Source organism: Curcuma longa, chromosome 13, assembly GCF_044706935.1.
Source record: "Curcuma longa cultivar G26 ecotype Majalengka, Jawa Barat chromosome 13, ITB_CL_G26_1.1, whole genome shotgun sequence".
In the NCBI taxonomy this organism is placed as follows: domain Eukaryota; kingdom Viridiplantae; phylum Streptophyta; class Magnoliopsida; order Zingiberales; family Zingiberaceae; genus Curcuma; species Curcuma longa.
In genome coordinates, this window is record NC_133873.1 from 7,541,873 (window position 1) to 7,569,677 (window position 27,805).

Consider the following 27,805-nt stretch of genomic DNA (forward strand, 5'->3'; position numbering starts at 1 on the left):
TTTTTTTTTTGTTTTGACTCTTAGGACATAGCTAATTTGATTACAACATAGCATATTTGTAGAAAAAGACAAAGATTCAAATTTCGATCAAATCAAACAATACTCTCTTTTATTATGATTAAATTTATCAATTTACCTATTTATCAATTGTCCCAGAGCTCACCGTGCTAATGAAGATACTCGTGGAGCCCACCGTGCTGCGCCGGTGCTCATGGAGCCCACCGTGCTGCGCCGGTGCTCATGGAGCCCACCGTGCTGCGCCGGTCGCTCCCTCCATTCTCCGCCACTTTCCTAATATAAATAGCTCACCTCGCAGCATTTCCTCCACTCTCCGGATCTCTTTTCTTCGGCGAGATGAACATCCTGAGAGCCATCGGCAACGGCTTCGGATGGTCCTCCACCGCCGAGCAGGTCACCAACAACGGCTTCGGATGGTCCTCCACCGCCGAGCAGGTCACCGAAGGCATCGACGCATCCCGCCTCACCGCCATCATCACCGGTACTTTATCCTTTCTTCTCGCTCACTTTTGTTCTTTGCTCGTACCAGTTAATCTTCTTCTTTGTCTTAATTCAACTCCCGAAAGGAACTTTTGAGACGTTTTGAGAGCGTTCGTGCGATACAGGGGGAAGCAGTGGGATCGGAGCGGAGACTGCTAGAGTGATGGCTATGAGAGGTGCTCACGTCATCATCGGTGCTAGGAACACGGAGGCTGCCGAAAGTGTGAAGCAGAGTATTCTACAGACCACGCCATCTGCCAGAATCGACATTATACACCTCGAACTTAGCTCACAGAAGTCTGTGCGAGAATTTTCTGACAGATTCCTTTCGATGAATCTACCTCTCAATATCTTGATGTAAGCACATGATTCTCGTGTTTAAGTATCGCGTATCTTCTGGTATTGTTTATAGGGCGAAATGATGGATTTCACGAGTTCAATTTATTTTCAGAAACAATGCTGGCGTTATGTACGGCCCATTCGAGCTTTCAGAGGACGACATGGAGATGCAGTTTGCTACGAATCATATGGGTAAGTTTCTTTAGCTTTTCCAATATGTTGCATTTGCAGATCACATGGTGAGGTTTCTATGTGCGATATGGTTGACTCTTCTATTGATTTCAGGTCACTTTTTGTTGACGAATCTACTGCTTCCAAAAATTAAAAGCACAGCAGAGGAAACAGGGATTGAAGGTCGTATTGTGAACTTATCTTCTGCAGATCACCTCACAACATATAGAGGAGGTGGAATAAATTTTGAAAAAATCAACGACGAGGCTGCGTAAGTTGCCATTGTTCAATTCGCAAATTGATGTAGGGGAGTAAAATCATTCTCCTCTGCATCAAAAACACTCCTAGTCACAAAAAGTATTGATTCTTAGATTTTTCTTCTATTTCCCTTTACAGATATAATGCTAAATTTGCATATGGACAGTCTAAATTGGCAAACATATTGCACGCTAATGAGCTCGCTAGGCGCTTAAGGGTATTCCTGCCTTCTCCACTCTGTTTTCATTGCTTATCAAAATAATCTGCTGCATTCTCTATAATAGTATGATATTATCCACTTTGGATCCACGTCCTCGTGATTTTATTTTTGAGTTTTATCAAAAATGTTTTATACCAATATAGATATCTTCATCCCCTCCCTAACGGTTCAAACGGATCCCTTACTGGTTCAATCTATCGATCCCAATGGACCCCTTACTGGTCCGAGTCTAGAGCTGTCAAACGAGTCAACCTATGACGGAACAGACCAATCCATCAGAAATCCGTCATATGGCGGAACGGGACGGATAAGAAAATTTTCAACTCAACCTAACTTAAGACGGTTCGCGGGTTTGACAGATCAACCCATGGGCCTGTCAAATAAATAAAAAATATAGAAAATTTTAAAATTTGGATTGTAGTTTAAACGGGTTAAGTTAAAAGTTTTAAGTTTGAATTGCGGTTTAGACAGATCAAACCCGCGATAAAATTTCAACCCAATCCGTCTAAATTGTTTGACGGGGTGGGCCAACTAAGCGGGCACAATCCAAATTGACGGCTATAACTGATAGATTCAATAGAATCCACATATATCTCCACAGAATATTGTCCACTTTGGACTTAATCCAAATTGACGGCTATAACTGTTGGATCTAATAAAATTCACATATATTTCCATAGGATATTGTCCACTTTGAACTCACGCCCATATGATTAGCTTTATCAAAAAATCACATAAACCTCGCTCTGATACTACTATTGGATCCAATGGAGTTTATATATATCTTCACAACGGTATGATATTGTTCACTTTGGGTCCGCGCTCTCATGATTTTATTTTTGAATTTTATCCAAAAAGTCTTATACCAATATAGATATCTTCATCTTATAATTTCAAAAAAAAATTCATGAATTTTTAATGTAGGACTTTCATTTCATTGTATCTCAATAATATATCTTCTAGAATTACATATTTTCTGAGCAATTCACAACTTCAAAACACTTTCACGTTTAGCAGGAAGAGGGCGCCAATGTTACTGCAAATTCTGTTCATCCTGGACTTACTATGACCAACTTGGGGAGACACTCAACTATCATTGCTGGTATGCTCCTCAAACCTACAAACTTATAGTTTATAAAGGCCAAACTCAGATTCCCAATTCCTTTCGCTTTTGTAGCCGTGCTAAGAGCTACAACTCGCTTCTTCTGGAAGAGTGTTTCTCAGGTTTGTTATTCTTGCTAAATAATTGCTCTCTATATATATGACACAAGTTGTTGTATCATTCTTAAATAAGTAGAATATAAATAAAGAAAAGATTTTAATTACATATTTCAGTAAAAAATAGAATCCGCTACTTCAGTGATCCCACACGGTTAGTCCTACGACTATTTATGAGGAAATAAATCGAAAACTACAGTTGATCATGACGGAGGAGAGTATTACCTTAGCTTCGCCAAGATTCGATCATTATCTACTTCAATAAGTCTGTTCTATCGTAACCAACTCAATTATGTCCCGAGAATATACATACAGATTAGAAATTTTAACAATTACATACTAGTGGAAATAATTAATTAAATATTTTTTAGTCTTTTTTTTTATTAATGTGTATAGGTATATTTGATTTAGACTCTATTTTTAATCTTATCTAGTTTCGAATGTCTGTACATCCAATTTAAAATTTTGTTTGTGCGTTTGCTTGGTAGTCTAAAAAATATGATGTAATCTTTAGCTATCGTTAATGGATGATAAAAACGTAGGGTCATTTAATTGGACAATAGTAAAACAGAGATGTGTAGGACAATAGTAAAACAGAGATGTGTAGTATTGTGGTCCTTTCATTCAAAACTCAATTTATAGTTGCAAATTTGGTAACTGAATGCTTTCTTCTAAACAGTTCTCTAAAGTGTTGCCCCAAAATTAACAAATAGTCAGATAGAGAGTTCAATCCAATATGATATCTGAAATGAACTTAATGGAGTGATGTGGTAAGTCTTGCCGGGCCTGACGTGGCGCGATCGATCAATAGAATGCCCGTCCTGGCCGGGTCAGGGGCCCACGGTCGAGGAAGTCTTGCCCGGTCATATGCGGCCCCAAAGGTCAACAAATTGGCTGGCGTGGCAAACCCTGGGGCCCGTAGCCTCGATGCGGGTACCCTCAGTTAGGGGAATCCAAGGGGTCTAATGGGTAATCTCCCGGGAAACACATCCCCGGACCCCGGCTCAGCTAAGGACCCCTTGCTCGGCCATTCCTACACAAGGCCCGGTTCACCCGGCCATCACCATCTACACCTTTCCTCGAGTATCGACTACACTGCCAAACCATCTCCCGGGAAACATACTTCTAGTTCCTCATATTATGTCTTGGCCCTCACTCCCTATCACCGGGATTGCCTGACCACATAGAGTACCACCACGCCCGAGCATTCCTCGCCTCCTAGTCTCGCTTCCCGGGATACGCACGAGGTAACCTGCTCACTGTATCCGTACTAATTGCCCGGCCATCCCTCCAAGGTGCATGGCTCGCCCGGCTACTACTAAGCATACTCAATCCCGAGCCTAATTTACCTTCTGGATGCAATTCCCGGGAAGTATCCCTCACCATCGACCTAAACTATGTGTATCGGTTCACTGTAGCACTGCTTGCCAGGTAGCCCGGCCATTCACCTACGGTATCTGGTTCGCTCGGGCAACGCCCCCATACTTGGTCCTGGGTAAACCCGATTGCTGTCGGTCCCAGATGATTTCCCACTCCGATACATAACCCCAGCTCAAGTTCAATTTACACTACAGACAAAGGAGCATGTAAACTGGTGTGCAGGGGACAGGTTGCACTCATGTCTTCACGATCGTCCCTCCCCGTGGCAATCATCTTCCCCTTTTTGGCTAAACGACAGAAGCCAGGTATGTCGCCACGCTGGAAGGCGGTTACGGACAGCTTGCCCTTGTCCCTCAGATGCCATCCCCCTGGCGCAGATGTCAGACAGTATCAGAAGTTGTCCCCCCGGATACCCTCAAAGTCTGTTACGCTGACAGGTGGAAGGTTCTCTTCACAGGTATATAAGTCCTCTCACAGGTATGAAGAAGGGATCGCATCTTTTGCATACTGACTACTATCTTCTTCAATTTCACTACTACTTTCCACCTGAAACCTAACTTGAGCGTCGGAGTGGCCTGCCGGGATTTCCCGGCGCCAGCTAACCCGTTCGTTCTTCGGTGATCTTGCAGGTCTTCTTCCTCGCTAGGCCCCTGACGGTTGAGGTGGCATATTGTTGACCAGTGGGTTGACTGTCGTCGGTTTTTAGCCGGAACACATAGCATTAAGTAGTAAACATTTTACACTAGGGGTTTTCCCATACCATACATGCAAACATAACAAAGAAAACCAAACAAAGATAGTTAACTAGGAGTCTATCTCCAGTAAGCACCGTAGGAGATCTCCACTAAACAAAGACAAAGAACACCAGACATGAAAACAAACGTCTACGGACACTTATTTAATTTAAACCCTCTAAAACTAAACGACGGACTCTTTTTTTTTTCTCCTGCATCAAGGCCGAGTTCCTTCACTATCAGTTCCTGCTGCTCCTGGCGTAGTCCCTGGAGTCTTTCTTCTAGTTCTTCTAGTTCCCGAATTGTTTGATGGTTTGCTTGACGTTGGGCTGCACTAACACGCGGGTCCTCGTCGTCGCGACGACGCCTCATGCGCCTCCTGATAGCCATTAACCCTCTTTGAGTATTTCGAATATCATCTTCCATATTTTGAATTTCAAGGTTAATTTCAGCAAGTCGCTGAGGAATGTCGAGAATTGGATGAGCAGGGAGGGCCATGACTTCTCGATATTCACCACTGGTAGAGAAAACTCTTTTCTGTTTTTGTAGAGCACAAAAGCTTATCGAGCCTCCATTTTTAGAGTGGTAGAGGAATCTCGCCATGCGTAATTTACTATATTTTTGGCACAATTCTGACTAGTTCTCCGCACTACTTTTCTGCAGTTGAAGACTATCATGCCTATTTAGTGAAAAACTGGCTGGCAGTTGGTGGGGTGTGACAAGTAAAGCATCTATTCGGATTCTTTCCCTCTTTCAGAGCCTGCTATTTTCTTTATTTCGATCATCGCTCCCCGAACGATTCAATTATTCAAAGAAACCGACTCCGAACAAAAGACTGAACTATTCTATTATAATGTGATTATTCATCTACTGAGCTTGGCTTATCAAATAAAACCTTGAACCCTCGCTGTCTTCCATTGCTTGAGACTCCATCGCTTGCCTTCGCTTCTTCGATTAGTTGACAACAGTTACAGAATTCGTTGTTGAGGAAGTTGCTAGCACGAGAAAGAACTTTATTCCCCTTCAAAAAGCTCTTAGCTGCCTCACTTCGCGCGTAAGTCGGCGATACGAGTGACAATGGTCCACAGCCCGAGGGGCGTAGCGGTAATAAACTACCTGTCCTATAATAAGCAAGTAAGCCAACTACCTTCTCTCATTCTCCAAGCCAAGCATGAGAATGATTTGATGCTGTTAACAGCTAAAACGTCCTCTTATTTAACTATAAATTCCTTTTTCATAAAAGAATCGAGAAAAGTCTCTTATTAGCTTATTCAACTCTATAGCTCCTCTAGGGCCAAATAGAATGAAATTATTGCTTCTACACTAGATCGAGGTTAGCGGCACACAAGCTATATGATCGATGATTCCAATGCGCTTCGATTTCACATACTTCTTCGCTTTCATAACATCTGACGCTATATATGCATATGCTAACATCATTTCATTCTAATACAAAACAGAATGGGCCGGTAACAGCACAGAAAGGAGAGCCTTGTATAGAACTGAACTAGCTTAAATGTCCGAACACAGACCTTCCATTTGCTTTAATATGCCTAGAGCTTGGACAACTGTTCCAGTGCCTTTCCCGAATAGATTTATTGTTTCGATTTACCCACCCCCTTTGAGTCTTGAATTCTGTGTTAGAATACCGTAACACCCCCATAGCCCACCTTCCACCCTACCTTTAAATTATGTTTGAGTGGGCCGTGTTCGGCTAGCAAGAGGGGGAAATCTTCGGGCAAAGAGTTTACCGACAAAGTCTAATTAACTCAGTTAAGTCAGCTCGGATTTGCATCACACAGCGCCTGGTATCAACCGTCGGCGTTGCTTATCAGCCCATACAGTTATGACAAAGGCCGAGTTTCCTAGAAGACGTACAAAGATTTTATGAGCTAGGAAAATGTGCACCATAGAGTCACCTTGACAGTTCTTAATTCCAAACCATTCGTCAAGCAGATTCAAAAAGAAGCCTGGTGATGTGGTAAATCTTGCCGGGCCTGACGTGGCACGATCGGTCAATAGAATGCCCATCCTGGCCGGGTCAGGGGCCCACGGTCGAGGAAGTCTTGCCCGGTCATATGCGGCCCCAAAGGTCAACAAATTGGCTGGCGTGGCAAACCCTGGGGCCCGTAGCCTCGATGCGGGTACCCTCAGTTAGGGGAATCCAAGGGGTCTAATGGGTAATCTCCCGGGAAACACATCCCCGGACCCCGGCTCAGCTAAGGACCCCTTGCTCGGCCATTCCTACACAAGGCCCGGTTCACCCGGCCATCACCATCTACACCTTTCCTCGAGTATCGACTACACTGCCAAACCATCTCCCGGGAAACATACTTCTAGTTCCTCATATTATGTCTCGGCCCTCACTCCCTATCACCGGGATTGCCTGACCACATAGAGTACCACCACGCCCGAGCATTCCTCGCCTCCTAGTCTCGCTTCCCGGGATACGCACGAGGTAACCTGCTCACTGTATCCGTACTAATTGCCCGGCCATCCCTCCAAGGTGCATGGCTCGCCCGGCTACTACTAAGCATACTCAGTCCCGAGCCTAATTTACCTTCTGGATGCAATTCCCGGGAAGTATCCCTCACCATCGACCTAAACTATGTGTATCGGTTCACTGTAGCACTGCTTGCCAGGTAGCCCGGCCATTCACCTACGGTATCTGGTTCGCTCGGGCAACGCCCCCATACTTGGTCCTGGGTAAACCCGATTGCTGTCGGTCCCAGATGATTTCCCACTCCGATACATAACCCCAGCTCAAGTTCAATTTACACTACAGACAAAGGAGCATGTAAACTGGTGTGCAGGGGACAGGTTGCACTCATGTCTTCACGATCGTCCCTCCCCGTGGCAATCATCTTCCCCTTTTTGGCTAAACGACAGAAGCCAGGTATGTCGCCTCGCTGGAAGGCGGTTACGGACTGCTTGCCCTTGTCCCTCAGATGCCATCCCCCTGGCGCAGATGTCAGACAGTATCAGAAGTTGTCCCCCCGGATACCCTCAAAGTCTGTTACGCTGACAGGTGGAAGGTTCTCTTCACAGGTATATAAGTCCTCTCACAGGTATGAAGAAGGGATCGCATCTTTTGCATACTGACTACTATCTTCTTCAATTTCACTACTACTTTCCACCTGAAACCTAACTTGAGCGTCGGAGTGGCCTGCCGGGATTTCCCGGCGCCAGCTAACCCGTTCGTTCTTCGGTGATCTTGCAGGTCTTCTTCCTTGCTAGGCCCCTGACGGTTGAGGTGGCATATTGTTGACCAGTGGGTTGACTGTCGTCGGTTTTTAGCCGGAACATGGAGTAAGGATTGTGCATCTCATTATGTACCTTACATTATTTATAGGGAGCAGCGACTACCTGCTACGTCGCATTGCATCCAAGTGTGGAGGGAATCAGCGGGAAATACTTTGCTGACTGCAACATCAAGGAGACAACTGACAACTATCTGAATGAGAAATTAGCAAAAAGACTTTGGAACTACAGCGAAGAATTTAGTGCGCCCTTTATTTCCATGATAGTTGTTTAATTTTTGCTACAATAGTTACTCTGTTGGTATTGTTGTATGGTGTGGACTTGTGACCCTATGTCTATTTGAAGTCGAGTCTATCTCATTTAGTGGAATAAAACTTCATTGTTATTTATTATTGCAATATCTATTTCTCCACATTTATGATCAATCTTGATTTCTTAGATAAGTGGGCAACTTTAGTGATATTCTGTAATAATATATGAATGTTAGGGTTGGGCTGACTAATCTAAGGCCATAAGAAAAGAGATTGGGCCCGTATTTCAGTCTCATGAGCAAGTGCTCGAGAATTAGAATCAGAGTTGGAAAGCACTCGAGAGCTGGATGCGAAGTCAAGAATTGGGTTCAGAGGCACTTGGTGTTCAGGAATGGGAGTTCGAGCCTGAGAGTACTCGGGAATTGGGTTCAAAGCCACTTGGTGCTCAAGAATGGGAATATAAGCTCGAGAGTACGTGGGAATCAGGTCTGGAGTCGCTTGGTGCTCAAGAATTGTAATCAAAACCAGTGCATCTCATTGTGTACCTTATATTATTTATAGGGAGCAGCGACTACATGCTACGTCGCATTGCATCCAAGTGTGGAGGGAATCAGCGGGAAATACTTTGCTGACTGCAACATCAAGGAGACAACTGCCAACGGTCGAAATGAGACATTAGCAAGACGACTTTGGAACTACAGCGAAGAATTTAGTGTACCCTTTATTTCCGTGATAATTGTTTGAGTTTTGCTACTACAGTTACTCTGTTGGTGTTGTTTGTATGGTGTGGACTTGTGACCCTATGTCTATGTCTATGTCTATTTGGAGTCTGAGTCTATCTAGTGGGAGTTGATCTTATCTATAGAATAAGACTCCATGTAACAGAATAAAACTTCGTTGTTATTTATTATTGTAATATCTATTTCTCCACATTTATAGTCAATCTTGATTTCTTAGATAAGTGGACAACTTTAGTGATACTTTGTAATAATCTATGAATGTTAAGGTTGGGTTGACTGATCTAAGGCCATAAGGAAAGAGATTGGACCTCGTATTTGGGTCTCATGAGCAAGTGCCGAGAATCGAGAATTGGAGTTGGAAAACACTCGGGAGCTAGGTGCAGAGTCAAAAATCGGGTTTAGAGGCACTTGGTGTTCGGGAATGGGAGTTGGAACCCAAGAGTAATCGGGAATTGGGTTTAGAGCCACTTGGTGCTCAGGAATGGGAATATGAGCTCGAGAGTACTTGGGAATCAGGTCTGGAGTCGCTTGGTGCTCGAGAGAATACCATCTTGAGGTATAATGGATGTATTATTATTATTTTAATAATTTAGATATTTAAATTTTATCTAATTAATTTTAAAGATAGAAATTTTTCATATTTACTTCATAAAAGGATGAATTATTCTTCTTTCTTTTGTTTACTCAATGAATAGATGAATTTACGAATCCTTCCACCGATCATTTTTCATCCGCATAAATGAGACTGAAATTAATTTTTCAAATTTTCCAAACTTATGATCGGGTCTCATGTGACTGCAAATGGTAACCTCATGAGGTCGCCTTGTGCGACTACGAGACTGCAACTATATATATATTTTTTTCCTTCGCCTCTTTCTAATATTCATTTCTATTGCGATTCCAATTCTATTTTCTTATTTAAAATTTATTTATTTATTTTTTATAATCTAAGTATCTAGCTCTTGCGATTTAATTAATTCTAGAGGTTATCGATCCAATCTTACGAAAGTTTTTCATCAGTCACCAAGATAAATCGAAAAGTGCTTGTGATGGTTCATCCAACCGATTAACATTCTTAGGTCTGTCATCCTATTAGAAGAAAAATGTTTTATAATGCACTGCAGCTAAGACTTGAATCTTAGATGTTTGATTAATCGTTGGAGGGCCCGACTGCGGTTAATCATTGGAGGGACCTTTAGCCCCGAGAGGGCAAAATTTCTTAGTTAAGAGGAGAGAAGAGATAGGTGACTGGTCCAATCCTATAAAAGTTTTTCACTGATCACCAAGTAAATTGAAAAGTGCTCGTGAGAGTTCGTCCAAGTGGTTTGTATTCTTAGGTCTATCATCCCATTGGAAGAAAATTTTCCTATAATGTACCGTAGTTGAAACTCGAATTTTAGATACATAATTATATGTTGGATGACCTAACTATTACATTATAGTCCAAGGACATAAATTTTCTTATTTAATTTGACAATGCTCATCTCAAGTGTTTTTCAATGTAATCTTACGACGATTTGAAATGAATTAAATTATGATGATCGAACGGTCTCTTCGAATAAAAAGAATTTTATTTTTCAAAAAATTATTAAATACATTTTATTCTAATTATTTTTTATAAATTTCTTAGTTATTGTTATTGATGGTCAAATAGCCAATAACAAAGCTCGAAGACTTCATCTAATGAGCTGACCGACGCCGGTCACCCCCCTTCTCTCTCCCCCTTGAAGCTTCGCACGCGCAATTCGAAACGAGATCGAAGCTTCCAACGCGGGATCGGGTCCTCTTCCTTCTCGACAGCGTTCATCTTCATTGTCATCTGCCCCTTTTCTTTCCACTCCCCTCCCAATCTTACCCGGCGACTACCTGACGGTTCTCCATCGATCTCCCTCCCGGAAGTCGGCGAGCTCTCCCTTTGCTTCTTCCTCGCTTCCTGTTTGGCCTTTGTATTTACGGAAGTCAAAAAGAAAGAGAAGGATGCCCAATTGGGAGCTCAAGAACTGTTGCGAACGCGACCAGACCGCGTTCATGGTCACCATTGGTGTTTTCACCTTCGTTATCCTCCTCGTAAGTTCTTTCTTTGAATTTAAATAGCAGCTCATTTTCGCGTCATTACATCAGGGATTGATTAAAGTTCGTAACTTTGGCGGAAAAGGTGACTTAAAATTTGTTCTTTTTCTAGGGTTCGTGCTGGTCTTGTGCTTTATTGATCTATTTGTGCCTCTGGTTTTAATCCCTTGTAGTTGTGGAGGACTTTTCTGCTGAGGCCTTTCAAGCTCATCACGGTGTTTCTGCACGAGACCAGCCATGCCCTTGCCTGCAAGCTGACCTGCGGGGATGTGAGTAATTTTGATACTGAAATGCAAAATTATGGTTTCATACGATTCACATGAAATAATTGATTCATTAAGCAAGGGCCTTCGGTTTGCTGAAAAATAATTCGTGTAAAATAGTTTTCTGAGAAGAAATTTATAGAGAAATAGGTTATTTTTCCATTGTTTGGGTGTGATATTAAGAAATTTATTGGAGCTTTTATGAAGAACTGAGAACTGATGGTGGGAGCTCACGGAGGCAATGGAGGGGCCTCATGGAAAGGTGGATAGGGCCGGAGGGGGCATCGTTGGGGAATGAGGAGGTGGCTGGAGGGTGGTCACAGGGTTCATGGATGCCTGTTGGAGGGGACGAAGACGGCTTACCGGGCTTGCTAGAGTGGTCAAACGGCTACAGGATGGGGCGGAGAAAGCTCGCATGAGAAAGATGAGATCATAGGGATAATAACTTCTACATGTTTCAAGCAAAAGTCATTTTGCTCGAAAATGTCTACTCAACTTTATCAAACACTAGAAGATGAGATGAGGGAAATGCTCTTTTAGAAAATATTTTACACGAAACAAACAGACACAGAATAACCTGGAGGAATTCAAAAAACAATCATATGTCGGAAAGTAAGTGCCATTTGATGTTGGAAGGAATTGAATTTCTGCTAGATGCAGCAGAAATTAGCTGTAACATTAAGGTTCATTTTCCAAGTAGTTCAAGAGAAAAGCCAACTAAGGAAACTTCAGTAGCAGATTACTAGTAATGCCACCTTCTAAAAGGTTTATGCTCAGAAGGATATCTAAAGCTAACATGGTGTCTAGTATATTCATAAGTGTTATCTTCGGTATTCTAATGGAAGATAAGAATTCTTAACTCTGTTATTGAATACTTGAATTACATTATTGTATTGTTTGCAGGTTGAGGGCATACAGGTACATGCAGACGAGGGCGGGGTCACTCGAACTCGCGGTGGCATCTATTGGATCATTCTACCTGCTGGATGTAATTAGTCTTCTTTTTTTTGTTTGTTTGTTTAAATTGTTTAGTTTCAACTCAGCCATGGCTCTCCGAGGAGCCCATGTCATCATCGGAGCAAGGAACATGGAAGCTGCCAAAGCTGTGCAGCAGCAGATTGTTCAGAGCACTCCAGCTGCCAAAGTTGATGTCTCACAGCTAGAACTCAGCTCACTCAACTCTGTTCGATCCTTCGCCGATCAGTTCCTTTAGAAAGATCTACCACTCAACATCTTAATGTAGAGTAGCAATCCATTCCATGTCACATTTGTTTCCGGGGGAATCTAACTTTTCTGCTCTGGTTTGTTTTCAGAAACAATGCTGGTGTCATGAACTGTCCTTTCCAACTCTCCGAGGACGGAATCGAGATGCAATTCGCTACAAATCATCTCGGTATGTAGCTTCACCTTCCTCACAAGAGTTCCTAATGGATAGATAGATTGTGAATTGCTTTTCATTTCAGGTCACTTCTTGCTGACAAATCTTCTGCTGGAGAAAATGAAAAGCACAGCAGAGACTATGGGAATTGAGGGTAGAATTGTGAATCTATATTATCGATAGGTCCTTACCTAGAAGGAATTAAGTTCGACAAACTTAACGACAAGAATGCGTAAGGAAACATTGCTATACTGAAAATATTACTTTCCACCACAAAATTAGTCTAGTTGATTTCTACCTTCTACCATTTCACTTTCAGATACAATGATATATTAGCATATGGGCAATCCAAATTGGCAAACATATTGCACTCGAACGAACTCGCTAAGCGTTTAAAGGTACATAGTTTTGGGTATGGTTTTAAGATGCTCAACTAGCAGTTTAGCATCTGATATGGCATTTCTTGCTAACAGGAAGAAGGTGAAAATATCACAGCAAACTCTAACCATCCTGATCTGATCCGAACAAACTTGGGGAGACACTCGGTCGCATTTATAAGTGTGTTCTTTAGTCCTTTGATTTGGCGATTTTAAAACAAGTATATATCTTCCAGTAATCTAAACAACTCAATGTGGAATTTGCTTTTGCCTGCAGCTATGCTAAGAGCTTTTACCAGTGTCTTGTGGAAGACTATACCTCAGGTTTTCTTTTTCTTTAGTCTGGAGATTAGCATTGCATGTGTCCTTATATGAAACCCCTCTTCACCAGATCTTTGGTGGAAGGGCATTCATATAGTTTTATCTACTATTGAAATAAGATGTTAGTAAAGCAAGAAATGAGCATAAGCAATGTGTACCTTGCATAATCGACAGGGAGCAGCAACTTCATGCTATGTTGCACTGCATCCAAATATGAAGGGAGTGACGGGGAAGTATTTTGCTGATTGCAATGAGGAGAAGCCGTCAAGCCTGGCCAGAGACGAAGCATTGGCAAAAAAGCTTTGGGATTTCAGTGAAAAGCTAGTTAGTTAAATAAGACAGAGGCCCTACACTTGCTTCATGAGATTCTCTATACTGTATCAATCTTACTACTACTCTTTGATATTGGATATGAACTTTTTATATGCCATTAATGCTTTGAAAAGGATATGAACTTTTGTACTAATCATCTAGATAGGCTTCGATTCAATCACTTTGTTAAATTCAATTGAAACTAAACACAATAAAAAATACTAGCATATACCCCACATGTATCTCTCATTGTCCAGCTTAAACAAAATAGAAGATAGCCTCACTGATAAAAGAATAAGATGTAACACTCATAATAATTGTGAGACTTGGATGGTATAGTTAATAATGGTCTGGACAAAAGCCAGAAGTTGATATTTGAAATACATCATGAGAATAGAGTAGATCACGGTTCACGCATCCATGGTGTGCTTCGAATTATTTGACTATGCGCTTGGCACTGAACCCAGTATCCTCACCTCCCATCCCCTCCTCCTCTCTGGTTCAATGCCAAGCGCGACTGCTTCTTTATGGACTTATCCAAAAATATATATTATTTTTTTAATTTTTTTTATATTTTAATTTCTACGTGTAATATTGATAAAATTTTATAATTTTTTATCGGTCCTCTACACATATTATTTTTTTAAGTAAATATATTTTTATATATTTAATTTTTATTTTTCTTCCTTTTCTCTCAAATAAGATAACATATGTTAATGAACCTTCTATCATTTATAAATAAGAAAAATATAAATATTTTCTTTTTTCTCTCTTCCCTGTCATTAATGAACATTTTTTCATTTCGTCCGAATAAAACATTAGGGTATAATAGAATTAAAGTCACACTCATTTCGTCCAAATAAAACATTAGGGTATAATAGAATTAAAGTCACATAGTTAGTTAGTTATTTTAATTTTAAAATCTTCTACTTTATCTTGCATTCCTTGCATAATTTTTTGCCACTATTAGAGCTGAGTATTTGATTATAACTAAATTAAATCGAATTGAATTAACCGAAAATTGAATAAATTGATTTTTTCGAATCAACCGAATTAATCAAATTTTTCAATAAAAATAGAACAAATCGAATCGATATTTTATCGATTAATTTAGCTTTCGACTGAATTAATCAAATTAATCAAATTTTTTAAATATTATAAAAATTTTACTAATTAATTAAAAATTTATAAATTTATTTACTTAAAATTTATAAATTATTTTTTTCTAGTTTGATTAATTTAGTTTATTCGATTTAATCGAATAAGAAATTTTAAAATTGAAATCGAACCGAATAATCGATTTTTTAGAAAAAAATAATCAAAATTTCAAAATAACCAAATCAAAATTTTTAATTCAATCAATTCGATCGATATATTCGATTTAATCAAATTTTTACTCATCTTTAATCACTTTAATCTTAGTTGTTCACAATGTTAAAGTTTTTTCAACCCTTAAGGCATAGCTAAGTTGGTTACGACAGAACAGATTTATAAAAGAGGATAAAAGTTCGAATCTCGATAGAGTTAAATAATATTCTTCCTTTCAATAATTTCTTAATTTACCCCTTATAAATTGTCACAAAGCTGACTGTGCTAATTTCCCACACACCGTCGCTCTCTCACCTCCAGAGCTCACTGTGCTAAATCACAACGTCGCTCTCTCACTCCATTCTCCTCCACTCTCCGGCTCTCTCTGCTCCGGCGAGATGGGCAACATCGTGAGAGCCACCGGAAACTCCGGGCCAAACTCCATTCTCCTCCACTCTCCGGCTCTCTCTGCTCCGGCGAGATGGGCAACATCGTGAGAGCCACCGGCGACTCCGGGCCAAGCGGCTTCGGATGTTCCTCCACCGCCGAGCAGGTCACCGAAGGCGAAGACGCATCCCGACTCACCGTCATCATCACCGGTACTCTCTCCATTCTTTTCGCTCGCTCACTTTTGCTCTTCGCTCGTCCGCACCAGAAATCGCTCACCAGATTCAATCGATTTGAGTTGCTCCACCACTTAATCTTCTTCTTCGTCTTAATTCACTTCTATTTTGAGAGCGTTCGTGCGATACAGGGGGAAGCAGTGGGATCGGAGCGGAGACTGCTAGAGTGATGGCTCTCAGAGGTGCTCACGTCATCATTGGTGCTAGGAACACGGAGGCTGCCGAAAGTGTGAAGCAGAGTATTCTACTGAACACTCCATCTGCCAGAATTGACATCATACACCTCGAACTTAGCTCACAGAACTCTGTGCGAGAATTTTCTGACAGATTTCTTTCGATGGATCTACCTCTCAATATCTTGATGTAAGCACATGATTCTCGTGTTTAAGTATCGAAATCGATTTCACTAGTTCGATTTATTTTCAGAAATAATGCTGGTGTCATGCACTGCCCATTCGAGCTTTCAGTGGACGACATAGAGATGCAGTTTGCTACGAATCATATGGGTAAGTTTCTTTAGCTTTTCCAATATGTTGCATTTGCAGATCACCTGGTGAGGTTTCTATGTGCGATATGGTTGACTCTTCTATTGATTTCAGGTCACTTTTTGTTGACGAATCTTCTGCTTCCAAAAATTAAAAGCACAGCAGAGGAAACAGGGATTGAAGGTCGTATTGTGAACTTATCTTCTGCAGATCACCTCACAACATATAGAGGAGGAATAAGTTTTGAAAAAATCAACGACGAGGCTGCGTAAGTTGCCATTGTTGAGTAAAATCATTCTCTTCTGCATCAAAAAGTATTGATTCTTGGATTTGGCTGAATGACCCCAAATTTTCTTCTATTTCCCTATACAGATATAATGCTAAATTGGCTTATGGACAGTCCAAATTGGCAAACATATTGCACGCTAATGAGCTCGCTAGGCGCTTAAGGGTATTCCTGCCTTCTCCCCTCTGTTTTTATTGCTTATCAAAATAATGTGCTGCATTCAGCAGTTTAACAAAATCATATATGTCTTCTAGAATTACATATCTTCTCAGCAATTCACAACTTCAAAACACTTTCATGTTTAACAGGAAGAGGGCGCCAATGTTACTGCAAATTCTGTTGATCCTGGACTTACTATGACCAACTTGGGGAGACACTTAACTACCTTTGCTGGTATGCTCCTCAAACCTACAAACTTATAGTTTATAAAGGTCAAACTCAGATTCCCAATTCCTTTCGCTTTTGTAGCCGTGCTAAGAGCTATAACTCACGTCTTATGGAAGAGTGTTTCTCAGGTTTGTTATTCTTGCTAAACTCAGATTCCTAATTTTGTTTGTGTGTTGCTTGGTAGCCTAAAAAATATTATATAATCTTATAGCTATCGTGAATTGGACAATAGTAAAACAGAGATGTGTAGGAAGTCAAGTTGTGCTCTTAGCCTTTATTACACACTTAGGACCATCACTGCAGTATTGTGGTCCTTTCATTCAAAACTCAATTTATAGCTGCAAATTTGGTAACTGAATGCTTTCTCCTAAACCATTCTCTAAAGTGTTGCCCCAAAATTAACAAATAGTAAGATAGAGAGTTCAATCCAATCTGAGATATGAAATGAACTTAATGGAGCAATGATAAGGATTGTGCATCTCATTATTGAACCCTTGTTTTTTTGCCTGTATGTTTCTTGGGTACTCTTTTACTCAAAGTGCGTACCTTTACCTTGCTATTTCCTCTTTCAAAGTTTTTGTCTCTCGACATGATTGTTTTGTTGTGACTGTTTTTCTCTATAATAGTTTTCTCTCTCCTATCTCACTTGAATACTTACTCGATATTGCCTCTTTTAATATGATCTATCCTATTCCTAGTGAGGTCGCCTTGCGCGACAACAAGATCACAACTTTATTTTTTTTCCCTTCATCTCTTCCTAATTTTTTTCCTCTTCCTTTCCTTCCTTAGGTTTAGAGGGAACTCTAAAATATCCATTTCTATTGCGATTCCAATTATATTTTCTTATTTAATTATTTATTTATTTATTATAATCTAAGTATCTAACTCTTGTGATTCGATTAATCCTGGAGGTTATCGATCCAACCCCACAAAAGTTTTTCATCGGTCACTAAGATAAATCGAGAAGCACTCGTGGTGGTTCATCCAAGCGATCAACATTCTTAAGTCTGTCATTCTACTGGAAGAAAAATTTTCTATAGTGCGTTGCAGTTCACACTCGAATCTTAGATGTCTAATTAACTGTTGGAGGGCCCGACGGCGATTAATCATTGGAAGGACCTTTAGCCCCGAGGGCAAATTTTCTTATTTAATAGAAGAGAGAAGAGAGAAGAGAGAGGTGACTGGTTCAACTCTACAAAAATTTTTCATCGATCACTAAGTAAATCGAAAAGTACTTGCGGTGGTCCGTCCAAGCGGTTTGCATTCTTAGGTCTGTCATCCCACTGGAAGAAAAATTTTCTATAGTGTACCGTAATTGGAACTCAATTTTTGGATACATAAGTATTTGTTAGAAGACATAACCATTACATTGTAATCGAAAGGCATAAACTTTATTATTTAATGCAGCAACAATGCTCACCTCAAATGCTTCTCAATCAAAGTCGATTTTATCATGATTTGAAAGGAGCTAAATCACCCTTGGGGCATAGTTGAGTTGGTTACGATAGAGAAGACTTATAGAAGAGGGCAAGAGTTTGAATCTTGGTGCAGCCAAATAATACCCTACTCTGTCGTGATCAACTGTAATTTCTCGATTTACCTCAAATTGCCCTGAGACATGATTGATTTAATTAATGCGGAGCAGACTTGCTGAAGTGGCAAGGGTCGAGACCGCTAGGATGGCGAATTTTACTTTTTAATACGAAGCAGACTTGCTGAAGTGGTAAGGGTCGAGGCCGCTAGGATAGCGGATTTCATTTTTTTGGAGAAAAAAATAAAGGAGCTAAATCGCCCCCGAGATATGATTGAGTTAATTAGTGCGGATCAGACTTGCTAAAGTGGCAAGGGTCGACTTGCTGAAGTGGCAAGGTCAACTTACTGAAGTGGCAAGGGTCGAATCTCGATGAAGTCGAGGTAATGCCCTCCTCCGTAATAGTCAATTACAATTTTCTGATTTATCTTTCGTCGAGGTAATGATTCTATTTTTTAAAAAGGTTCTAAATCATGATTATAGAACGGTTGAGAGGAATTTTATTTTCAAAAAATGATTAGAGGAATTTTATTCCAATTGTTCCTGGTCAAATAGCCAATAACAAAGCTCGAAGACTTCGTCTACTGAGCTGACCGACGCCGGTCATCCCTATCTCTCTCTCTCTCCCCTTCGAAGCTCCGCACGCGCATTCGAAACGAGATCGAAGTTTCCAACGCGGGATCGGGTCCTCTTCCTTCTCGCCAGCGTCCATCTTGATTATCATCTGCCCCTTTTCTTTCCACTCCCCTCCCAATCTTACCCGGCGACCACCTGACTGTTCTCCATCGATCTCCCTCCTTGAACTCGGCGAACTCTCCCTTTGCTTCTTCCTCGCTTCCTGTTCGGCCTTTGTATTTACGGAAGTCAAAAAGAAACAGAAGGATGCCCAATTGGGAGCTCAAGAACTGTTGTGAACGCGATCAGACCGCGTTCATGGTCACCATTGGTGTTTTCACCTTCGTCATCCTCCTCGTAAGTTCTTTTTTGAATTTAAATAGCAGTTCATTTTCGCGTCATTTCGTCAGGGATTGATTAAAGTTCGTAACTTTGGCGGAAAAGGCGACTTAAAGTTTGTTCTTTTTCTAGGGTTCGTGCTGGTCTTGTGCTTTATTGATCTATTTGTGCCTCTGGTTTTAATCCCTTGTAGTTGTGGAGGACTTTTCTGCTGAGGCCTTTCAAGCTCATCACGGTGTTTCTGCACGAGACCAGCCATGCCCTTGCCTGCAAGCTGACCTGCGGGGATGTGAGTAATTTTGATACTGAAATGCAAAATTATAGTTTCATACGATTCACATGAAATAATTGATTCATTAAGCAAGGGCCTTCGGTTTGCTGAAAAATAATTCGTGTAAAATATTTTTCTGAGAAGAAATTTATAGAGAAATAGATTATCTTTCCATTGTTTGGAGCTTTTATGAAGAACTGAGAACTGATGGTGGGAGCTCACGGAGGCAATGGAGGGGCCTCATGGAAGGGTGGATAGGGCCAGAGGGGGCATCGTTGGGGAATGACAGAGCTCTGCCATAGGAATGGAGGTGGCTGGAGGGTGGTCACAGGGTTCATGGATGCCTGTTGGAGGGGACGAAGACGGCTTACCGGGCTTGCTAGAGTTGTCAAACGGCTACAGGATGGGGCGGAGAAGGCTCGCATGAGAAAGATGAGATCATAGGGATAATAACTTCTGCATGTTTCAAGCAAAAGTCGTTTTGCTCGAAAATGTCTACTCAACTTTATCAAACACTTGAAGATGAGATGAGGGAAATGCTTTTTTAGAAAATATTTTACGCGAAACAAACAGACACAGAGTAACCTGGAGGAATTCAAAAAACAATCATATGTCGGAAATTAAGTGCCATTTGATGTTGGAAGGAATAGAATTTCTGCTAGATGCAGCAGAAATTAGCTCTATCATTAAGGTTCATTTTCCAAGTAGTTCAAGGGAAAAACCAACTAAGGAAACTTCTGTAGCAGATTACTAGTAATGCCACCCTCTAAAAGGTTTATTCTCAGAAGGATATCTAAAGCTAATACGGTGTCTAGTATATTCATAAGTTTTATCTTCAGTATTCTAATGGAAGATAAGAATTCTTAACTATGTTATTGAATACTTGAATTACATTATTGTATTGTTTGCAGGTTGAGGGCATACAGGTACATGCAGACGAGGGCGGGGTCACTCAAACTCGCGGTGGCATCTATTGGATCATTCTACCTGCTGGATGTAATTAGTCTTCTTTTTTTTTTGTTTGTTTGTTTGTTTAAATTGTTTAGTTTCAACTCAGTCATGTAAGCCAATTAATCTCTCCTTACATGCTTTGGTAACCGATAGTCTAGTTTATTTTTAGGGCCTTCTCTTGAATCTTATCCTTTCGCTCGCAGATCTTGGCTCATCATTTTGGGGAATGGTCTTCATTCTTGCATCCACTAATCTTCTTACCACAAGAATAGCTGCCGGTTGCTTTCTACTCGCTTTGGTTGTTGTACTTTTCTATGCCAAAAATGTATGCACATTAGATCATCTTATTACTTCGTTTCAAATTTTATTAGCATTTGTGTTATCTATACTTATTAACAAGCTTAATGTTTGCTTACTTATCTGTGTTTATGCCTCATGCAGTGGTTGCTTCGTGGACTCTGTATAGGTTTGCACCAATAGTCCCTAACTAGTTATTTATACAAGTTGAGAAGTAAAATCTAGATTTTATTTTTTTGCTGAAATCTCTTTACTTATCTAGGTTTCATCATTTTTGTCGCCTTTGTTTGGTTTCTACAAGAGGCTACGAAGGTCCATATACTTCGCTATGTCATTCTGTTTATAGGTATGGATATGTATACCTCATTTGCACCACCTCTTGAGAATAAGTATCAGTAGAAGCCATCTAGTATTGATTGTTAATGATTTTTGAGAATTGCAGGTGTCATGAATAGCTTATTTTCTGTTTATGGTAAGTCACATTATTCTTTTGTCAGAAAGCAAAATACCGATAGATATTGCGAATTATCTCACACATTTTCTTTTATAGATATCTATGATGACTTAATATCTCGAAGAGTTAACTCAAGTGATGCTGAGAAATTTGCTGAGATTTGTCCTTGCCCTTGTAATGGCGTCGGGTGGGGTGTTATTTGGTGAGACTCACCGTTAACAAACATACATCAACATACTTCATTATGCTTAAAATTCACATATTGTTCTATTGATACATTCTTGATTTTGTTTCAGGGGTTTGATATCATTTACATTTCTTTGTGGATCCATTTACCTCGGTCTGGTTATCCTATCTTGAGGTACTTTTACTAACCGAATACATTGTTTTCTCGAATCCACCATTGTCTTTTCTCAGTTTCTAAACATGGAAGTTCAAACTCATAAAATATAATGAAACATGAATAATTTGTGATTCTTCTCGATGTTCAGATCTCTCAGTGAATTTTACAATTTGCAAGAACAGTATCGACAATTCGATCCACTAATCTTTATTATCTGAACCCATTCCCTTGGGAAATAATTCTATTAACAAGTGAAATACTTCTTGATCTTGTATCATACATCATACTTCATGTGAAGTCACTTTCACCGGTTTCTAAGGAGATAAATGACCTTGAAGTGAAAAGATATCGCATCGAATCAAATGTTTCATATTCTTCTTGAATTCATCTTTACCTGGATCCTTCTGATACCAGTGAACCTGAATATAACAGTAACTGAGAAGAAAATTTCTTCACTTTCATTTCCATGTCTGAAGTCTATCTGTATGCAGATCATACCCTTTTCTTTCAATTGTGCAGGTTTTGTTTCGTCGGTGTGAATAGATTCCGATTCGCCCGATTTGATCAACAGATTGTCTTCGAATTAACAATGGATTTAGATTCTCGGAAGCTTCTCAGTTCATGGAGTTGGGACCAACATTCCCTGATATATGTTTGTATTGTCAAAACTCAATCTCTTGCGAATTCTTTCGGTCCTATTGATGGTTCATCAACTTTACATTGATGATTATTATTTGTTCCAACATTCATCAGCTATTTCACTCAGTAAATTCTTTGCTAGTTCTGAATTCTACTTATTTTCTTTTATTTAGTTACCGATTCGCGATCTCGATGGAGAATCCATTGGTACATAATTAGTTTAGTTAACTGAGATAGTTGTATGCTTTGATTTGGTTCAACAAGTTTTTTCGCGAAGAGATGAACCTCTCCGTCACTTATGATTATAAATTCGATAGGTGTGTGTGAAGAAACCTTGGCTACTTTTCGGTTAAAGTAGGGTAATGGAAGTCGTGAAAGCGAGTGTACGCGGTCTTGAATTCGTTCTCTAATTTATTGAAAGATTTACGGAGCCCTCCGGCCTAAGAGTCTCCTTGGCCAGTCATATCTAAACAAGATAATGACGATGACATCTGTATTCAATTTGTAGAATCCTTCTAATGGAAGGTTCCTAGCCACAGACCTCTAGTTGCCCATTCATTGTTCAATTGTTTTTATGAAACATTTAGCCGTCCAACCGTCAAGTAAACTTGTATTTTTTTTTTGTTAATCCAGATATTTAACTTTTTTTAATCCGATTAATCTTAGAAGTGGATAGTCCGATCTCACAAATCGACCATTAGGTAAATCCAGAAAGTACAAGTGACTCCTGACCAGACACTTCAGCGTCACTCGTGGTTCGAACTCTGCGAGTGTTCGAAAATATTCAATGTGAAATTCAAGCTCGATGATAGATTACGAGCTATCTATCCACTAAGTAGGTCTTGGAGAAGAAGTCGTGCTGCTTCGAGTCCCTACTCAAGTAAATAGACTCACTAGTGGTCCCTAGGCATTAATCTCCTCCAAGGGGGACCAAAAAAAATATTATAGGTTGGTTATGGACTAAAAGAATTTTATTTTTTTTTTAAATTCTAGGTGACTTAATTATTTAAGTATATAGAGCGTTCAAAAAAAAATTTTGAGTGATTTTTAAATTACATGTTGTAAAAAAAATAAGTTTAAAAAAATTACAACATAGACACGTCGTTATGATTTTTGGATATTTAAATTGAAAATTTTAAATTTTGATTGATAATAATTGAGTTGTATTGTGTGTTGAAGAACATAATCCATGGATTGTTATTTCAATTTAGAATGAAGAACTAAAGTCGAAATTTTTGAATTTAAATTTATTTTTAACTCTTTAAATTTAAAGTTTAAATTTTAGATTGTGAAAATTGATGTACACTAATGTTTAAAATTCTTTGAAAATATAGCTTATATTTTTTAAAAGTATTTTTAAATTTTTAATGTTGGATAATTTAATTTTGAAAGGATTGATATATTATAATTGTGAAATATAATTTTTAAAAATTATTATACGTAATTGTGAAATAAAATATAAAATTTAGGATTTTTAAAAAATTCTATTTGAATTCACCCTCTATGATTGAAAATTTGGACTATGACACAGGTTACAGGAATTAAACAGATTGATTATATTATCCATTGAAAAATATATAATTGAACATTTTGATTGTGAATATATGTACTACCAAATCTGCAAGATGTATTTAAGTGATTATTTAAAATATTTTTATTATATTATTTGATTATGCTATATTTTAAATCATTGTCATGTTCTTTAAAATTAAACAGATTGATTATTATATTAACACTAAGTATAGTACTCAATTAGTTCTTTAAAATTAGTTAGTAAAAGTATCTTTTCAGGACTTATAGTGCGACTTGTGAGACATATTGAGTCATATGAAATTGACTCATTTTCTTCCCCTAATATCCTTGTCAATTTTTTCGAGCACCAAGTGTCAAGATATCGATAACTAATCGATAATTTATGAATCATTATTACTTGTATTATAAAGGATTCGTTCTCCTAAGATAAGTGACTATGATGTTCTCTTCACCCTAGAAGGTGTATGGAAGAGGCAAAAGGATCGACGAGGAAGAAAGATCAATTGTGAAACAAGAAAAGAAAGAGAGGAAAAGAAGAGACTAGAGAAAGAAAAGGAATTCATGATGATTTAGTTGAGAGCTTGTGGCCAAATTGCGATCGCATGCTCACTACGAGCTTGCTTTGGGGTTGTTGTTCTTTAAAATCCTAGATTAAAAAAAATTAAGTCTTTAATATTTTTTAAAAAAAAATAAAAAAAATTCTCATTCTTTTTCATTAGGAGTTGAGATCGATAATGGTGGACTTAAGTTTTTTTTAAATAAAATATTAATTTTAAAAATAGATTTTTATATAAAATTTAGTTTTATGACTTTTTTGAAATGAAAAATTATTAATTAAATTTTTATATTCAAATTTTGATAATTAATTTTTTAATTTATAAAATTATTAAATTATTTAATCTTTTTTAGACATTCTTATGAGCATGATTTTATTAATTTTAATTTTAAAAAATTTCTGTATCAAATATGTGTAATCAACATTAAACAAAGAGTAAATTAAGCAAAGGAAAATCAAACAGCAAAATTCTAAGTTATCTCTTTACAATAAAGAGATCAATTTTGTAAGTTAGATATTATGGCTAATAGAGATAGCACCCAACTATGGACCTTTATTATCAAAATTGAAATAGACATTAAACTAGCTAAGTTAAGCATATGAATGACTAATCATCTTGGATTTATTAAAATAAAATAACTAAAAATTATTACACTGAAAAATTATTATAAATATATGATAATACCTTCAAATATTTGAAATTCTTATAAAACACACTCTAGGAAAGAATTATGATTTATGAATGTTCTCTTTTACATATAGATAATTTATAACAAAATTATAAAAATAAGTACTAATCAGCCAAAGAAGTATCATTTCAGCAAAGGTGGAATCTGTCATTTCAACGGTCTTACATAGATCAGTTTCACGACTATTTATGAGAAAGTAAATCAGAAAATTATAGTTGTTCATGATTAATATGAACTAACATCAAGATATATGGAAAGTCTATTGTCTATACTTGTTATAAGATTAAATGAGATCATAAGATTGACCATGTGGTACAAGTACATAATTTACAACCTTAACACTGCTTGGGTAAGATTGAAATTTTATAAAAGATGGTCGTGGGGCCGACCGTGTGGGGCCGCTAAAGTGGTTGATTCCACCTTTTGCAAAAGAAGAAAATTTATAAAAGAACTCAAGTCTCAAGACTTCATGAAAATTGAAAAATAATAATAATAATTTGATATTTAAAAAGACTAGCATTCTATTTTACGTTGTATGATATATAAAAAAAACCTCATAATTCATGTTCTTATCGAGGAAGAAGAGGAAAGAGCCAGGAAGAAAATTTATCGATGAGATCAGAAAAGAAGAGCGTTATTTGAGAGTATCATCGATGAGTGAGAAGAAAAGTACGATAATATGAAATTGCTGATGAAAAAGAAAAATATGTCGAACATTGATAAGACAGAAAAATTACGATATCATCAACGGCTAAGGTTTTTGAGAGATATTGAAAAGGAAAGAGTTTAATCAACAGCATATAATTAAAAATAATAATTATAAAAATCTAAGATAAATGAAATAAAAATAATTTAATATTAAAATCGAATATTTTTTAAAAAATTGAATAAAAATAAATTTAAAATATTAAAAATTATGATCCCAAACTGAATGTTATCTTTAAAAAATTAAATAAAATAAATATTAAAAATAATGAAATTTAATAAAATTGGGACCTAGGCATGTGTGCTATTAGACGGATTTAAGTGGGGGCTGCCTTGTGAGTCTTATAATAATTTATCAATAACTTATTTTGAATATGTTCAAATGGGGTAGTGGTGTAGTTGGCTAGCGTGTATGTCTTATAGCTTGATGAGTTATCTTGAAGTCAAGAGTTCAAGCCTCTCTCATTTCATTCATTCTCTTGGTGATGAAGATTACATAATAAAGTTATTTTGGGCTTTAATCTAATTTTTGAAAAATTACATAAGGTTGGGCTATTTTGGGCTCTAATCTAACTTTTAAAAAATTACATAGATATTTATAGTCTACCATTTGGTATCAAAGAAAAATTAATGGATTTTTTATTTGTTTGTTGTATTTTGATGTTTAATTCACCCTTTCCATACCTAAAGTCAGCATAGTCAATTTCTAATTTCTGTATCCGTCCCTATTAATAGCTTATGCGAGAGTTCGTTGTATAAATAAAGAAAAGTGTATTAATTAACTTTCGTGCAACTCGTTCTTTCTCTAATTAGGGCGTAAACAAGACATAAGTGTCACATTCAAGTAACAACCATTGAATAGCATGATTCATGTACTAAATAATTGAGTAGTTGAATTAAAATATCATCAATAACAAAGTAGTTTATCGCCTCCAGAGTCGGCTCAAGACATAGGCCATGACGGCATGACCTATATGCCTAAAGGTTCCTATTTCATTTGAGACTTTAAAATTTATATACTGATACTATTTATTATTTATTTTAAAAATATAGTATGAGTTTGTCTATTAATATTTTAAATTATACGTTAAAATAAATTTTAGTCCAGGTTTATTTTGAATTATACGTCAAAATCACCATCAACTAAAAGAATTCAAATGCAAAAGTGTCTCATGAAAGATCGATTATGCGTGCGTCCACATTTGCTTAAAATCGGATATTTTTTAAAAAATTGAATAAAAATAAATTTAAAATATTAAAAATTATGATCCCAAACTGAATGTTATCTTTAAAAAATTAAATAAAATAAATATTAAAAATAATGAAATTTAATAAAATTGGGATCTATGCATGTGCCTTAATAGCTTATGTGAGAGTTCGTCTCAAATGCCCCCAGAATATAGCTGAGTTGGTTATGATAAAACAGACTTGTAAAAGAGGACAAAAGTTCAAATCTTGGTGAAGGTAATATCCTTCTCCATCGTGACCAACTGTAGTTTTTTGATTTACCTCCTCATAGATGGTCGTGGGGCTATGTATGTGGAGCAACTGAGTAGCCAAATGAGCAAAGGAAAGAAAAGTAGTTCTGCCTGACTTTAGGTGCTTTTTAAATTTTGTGTAAGTAAATAAAGAAAAGTGTATTAATTAACTTTCGTGCAACTCGTTCTTTCTCTAATTAGGGCGTAGACAAGACATAAGTGTCACATTCAAGTAACAACCATCGAATAGCATGATTCATGTATTAAATAATTGTGTTGAATAAAGATATCGAATAACAAGCTAATTTATCGCTTCTAGAGTCGACTTAAGACATAGGCCATGACCTATGCCTAAGGTTCCTATTTCTTTTGAGACTTTAATATTTATATATACATACTACTATTTATTATTTATTTTAAAAATAAATTTTAGTCCAGGTTTATTTTGAATTATACGTCAAAATCACCATCAACTAAAAGAATTCAAATGCAAAAGTGTCTCATGAAAGATCGATTATGCGTGC

At 38.0% G+C, this 27,805-nt stretch overlaps 3 protein-coding genes and 1 pseudogene across 3 annotated transcripts; all 4 read left to right on the forward strand.

Moving 5' to 3' along the window:
* The first annotated feature begins 354 nt into the window (after window positions 1-354).
* LOC141843976 (short-chain dehydrogenase TIC 32 B, chloroplastic-like) lies at window positions 355-9,074 on the forward strand. Its single transcript, XM_074731980.1, has 8 exons — window positions 355-499; window positions 624-855; window positions 950-1,029; window positions 1,123-1,279; window positions 1,405-1,483; window positions 2,504-2,588; window positions 2,664-2,710; window positions 8,892-9,074. Exons 1-8 carry the CDS (start codon window positions 355-357, stop codon window positions 9,072-9,074), a joined length of 1,008 nt encoding a protein of 335 aa, XP_074588081.1.
* Window positions 9,075-11,313: 2,239 nt separating this feature from the next.
* LOC141844030 (short-chain dehydrogenase TIC 32 B, chloroplastic-like) lies at window positions 11,314-13,883 on the forward strand (annotated as a pseudogene).
* Window positions 13,884-15,580: 1,697 nt separating this feature from the next.
* LOC141843978 (short-chain dehydrogenase TIC 32 B, chloroplastic-like) lies at window positions 15,581-16,915 on the forward strand. Its single transcript, XM_074731981.1, has 6 exons — window positions 15,581-15,698; window positions 15,854-16,085; window positions 16,149-16,228; window positions 16,322-16,475; window positions 16,580-16,658; window positions 16,802-16,915. Exons 1-6 carry the CDS (start codon window positions 15,581-15,583, stop codon window positions 16,913-16,915), a joined length of 777 nt encoding a protein of 258 aa, XP_074588082.1.
* Window positions 16,916-19,010: 2,095 nt separating this feature from the next.
* On the forward strand, window positions 19,011-22,474 carry LOC141844031 (uncharacterized). The gene is made up of 10 exons (XM_074732019.1): window positions 19,011-19,383; window positions 19,559-19,654; window positions 20,548-20,632; window positions 20,791-20,912; window positions 21,029-21,053; window positions 21,147-21,230; window positions 21,327-21,356; window positions 21,435-21,540; window positions 21,635-21,699; window positions 22,201-22,474. Exons 1-9 carry the CDS (start codon window positions 19,294-19,296, stop codon window positions 21,696-21,698), a joined length of 702 nt encoding a protein of 233 aa, XP_074588120.1. The 5' UTR covers window positions 19,011-19,293; the 3' UTR covers window position 21,699; window positions 22,201-22,474.
* The last annotated feature ends 5,331 nt before the right edge of the window (window positions 22,475-27,805 follow it).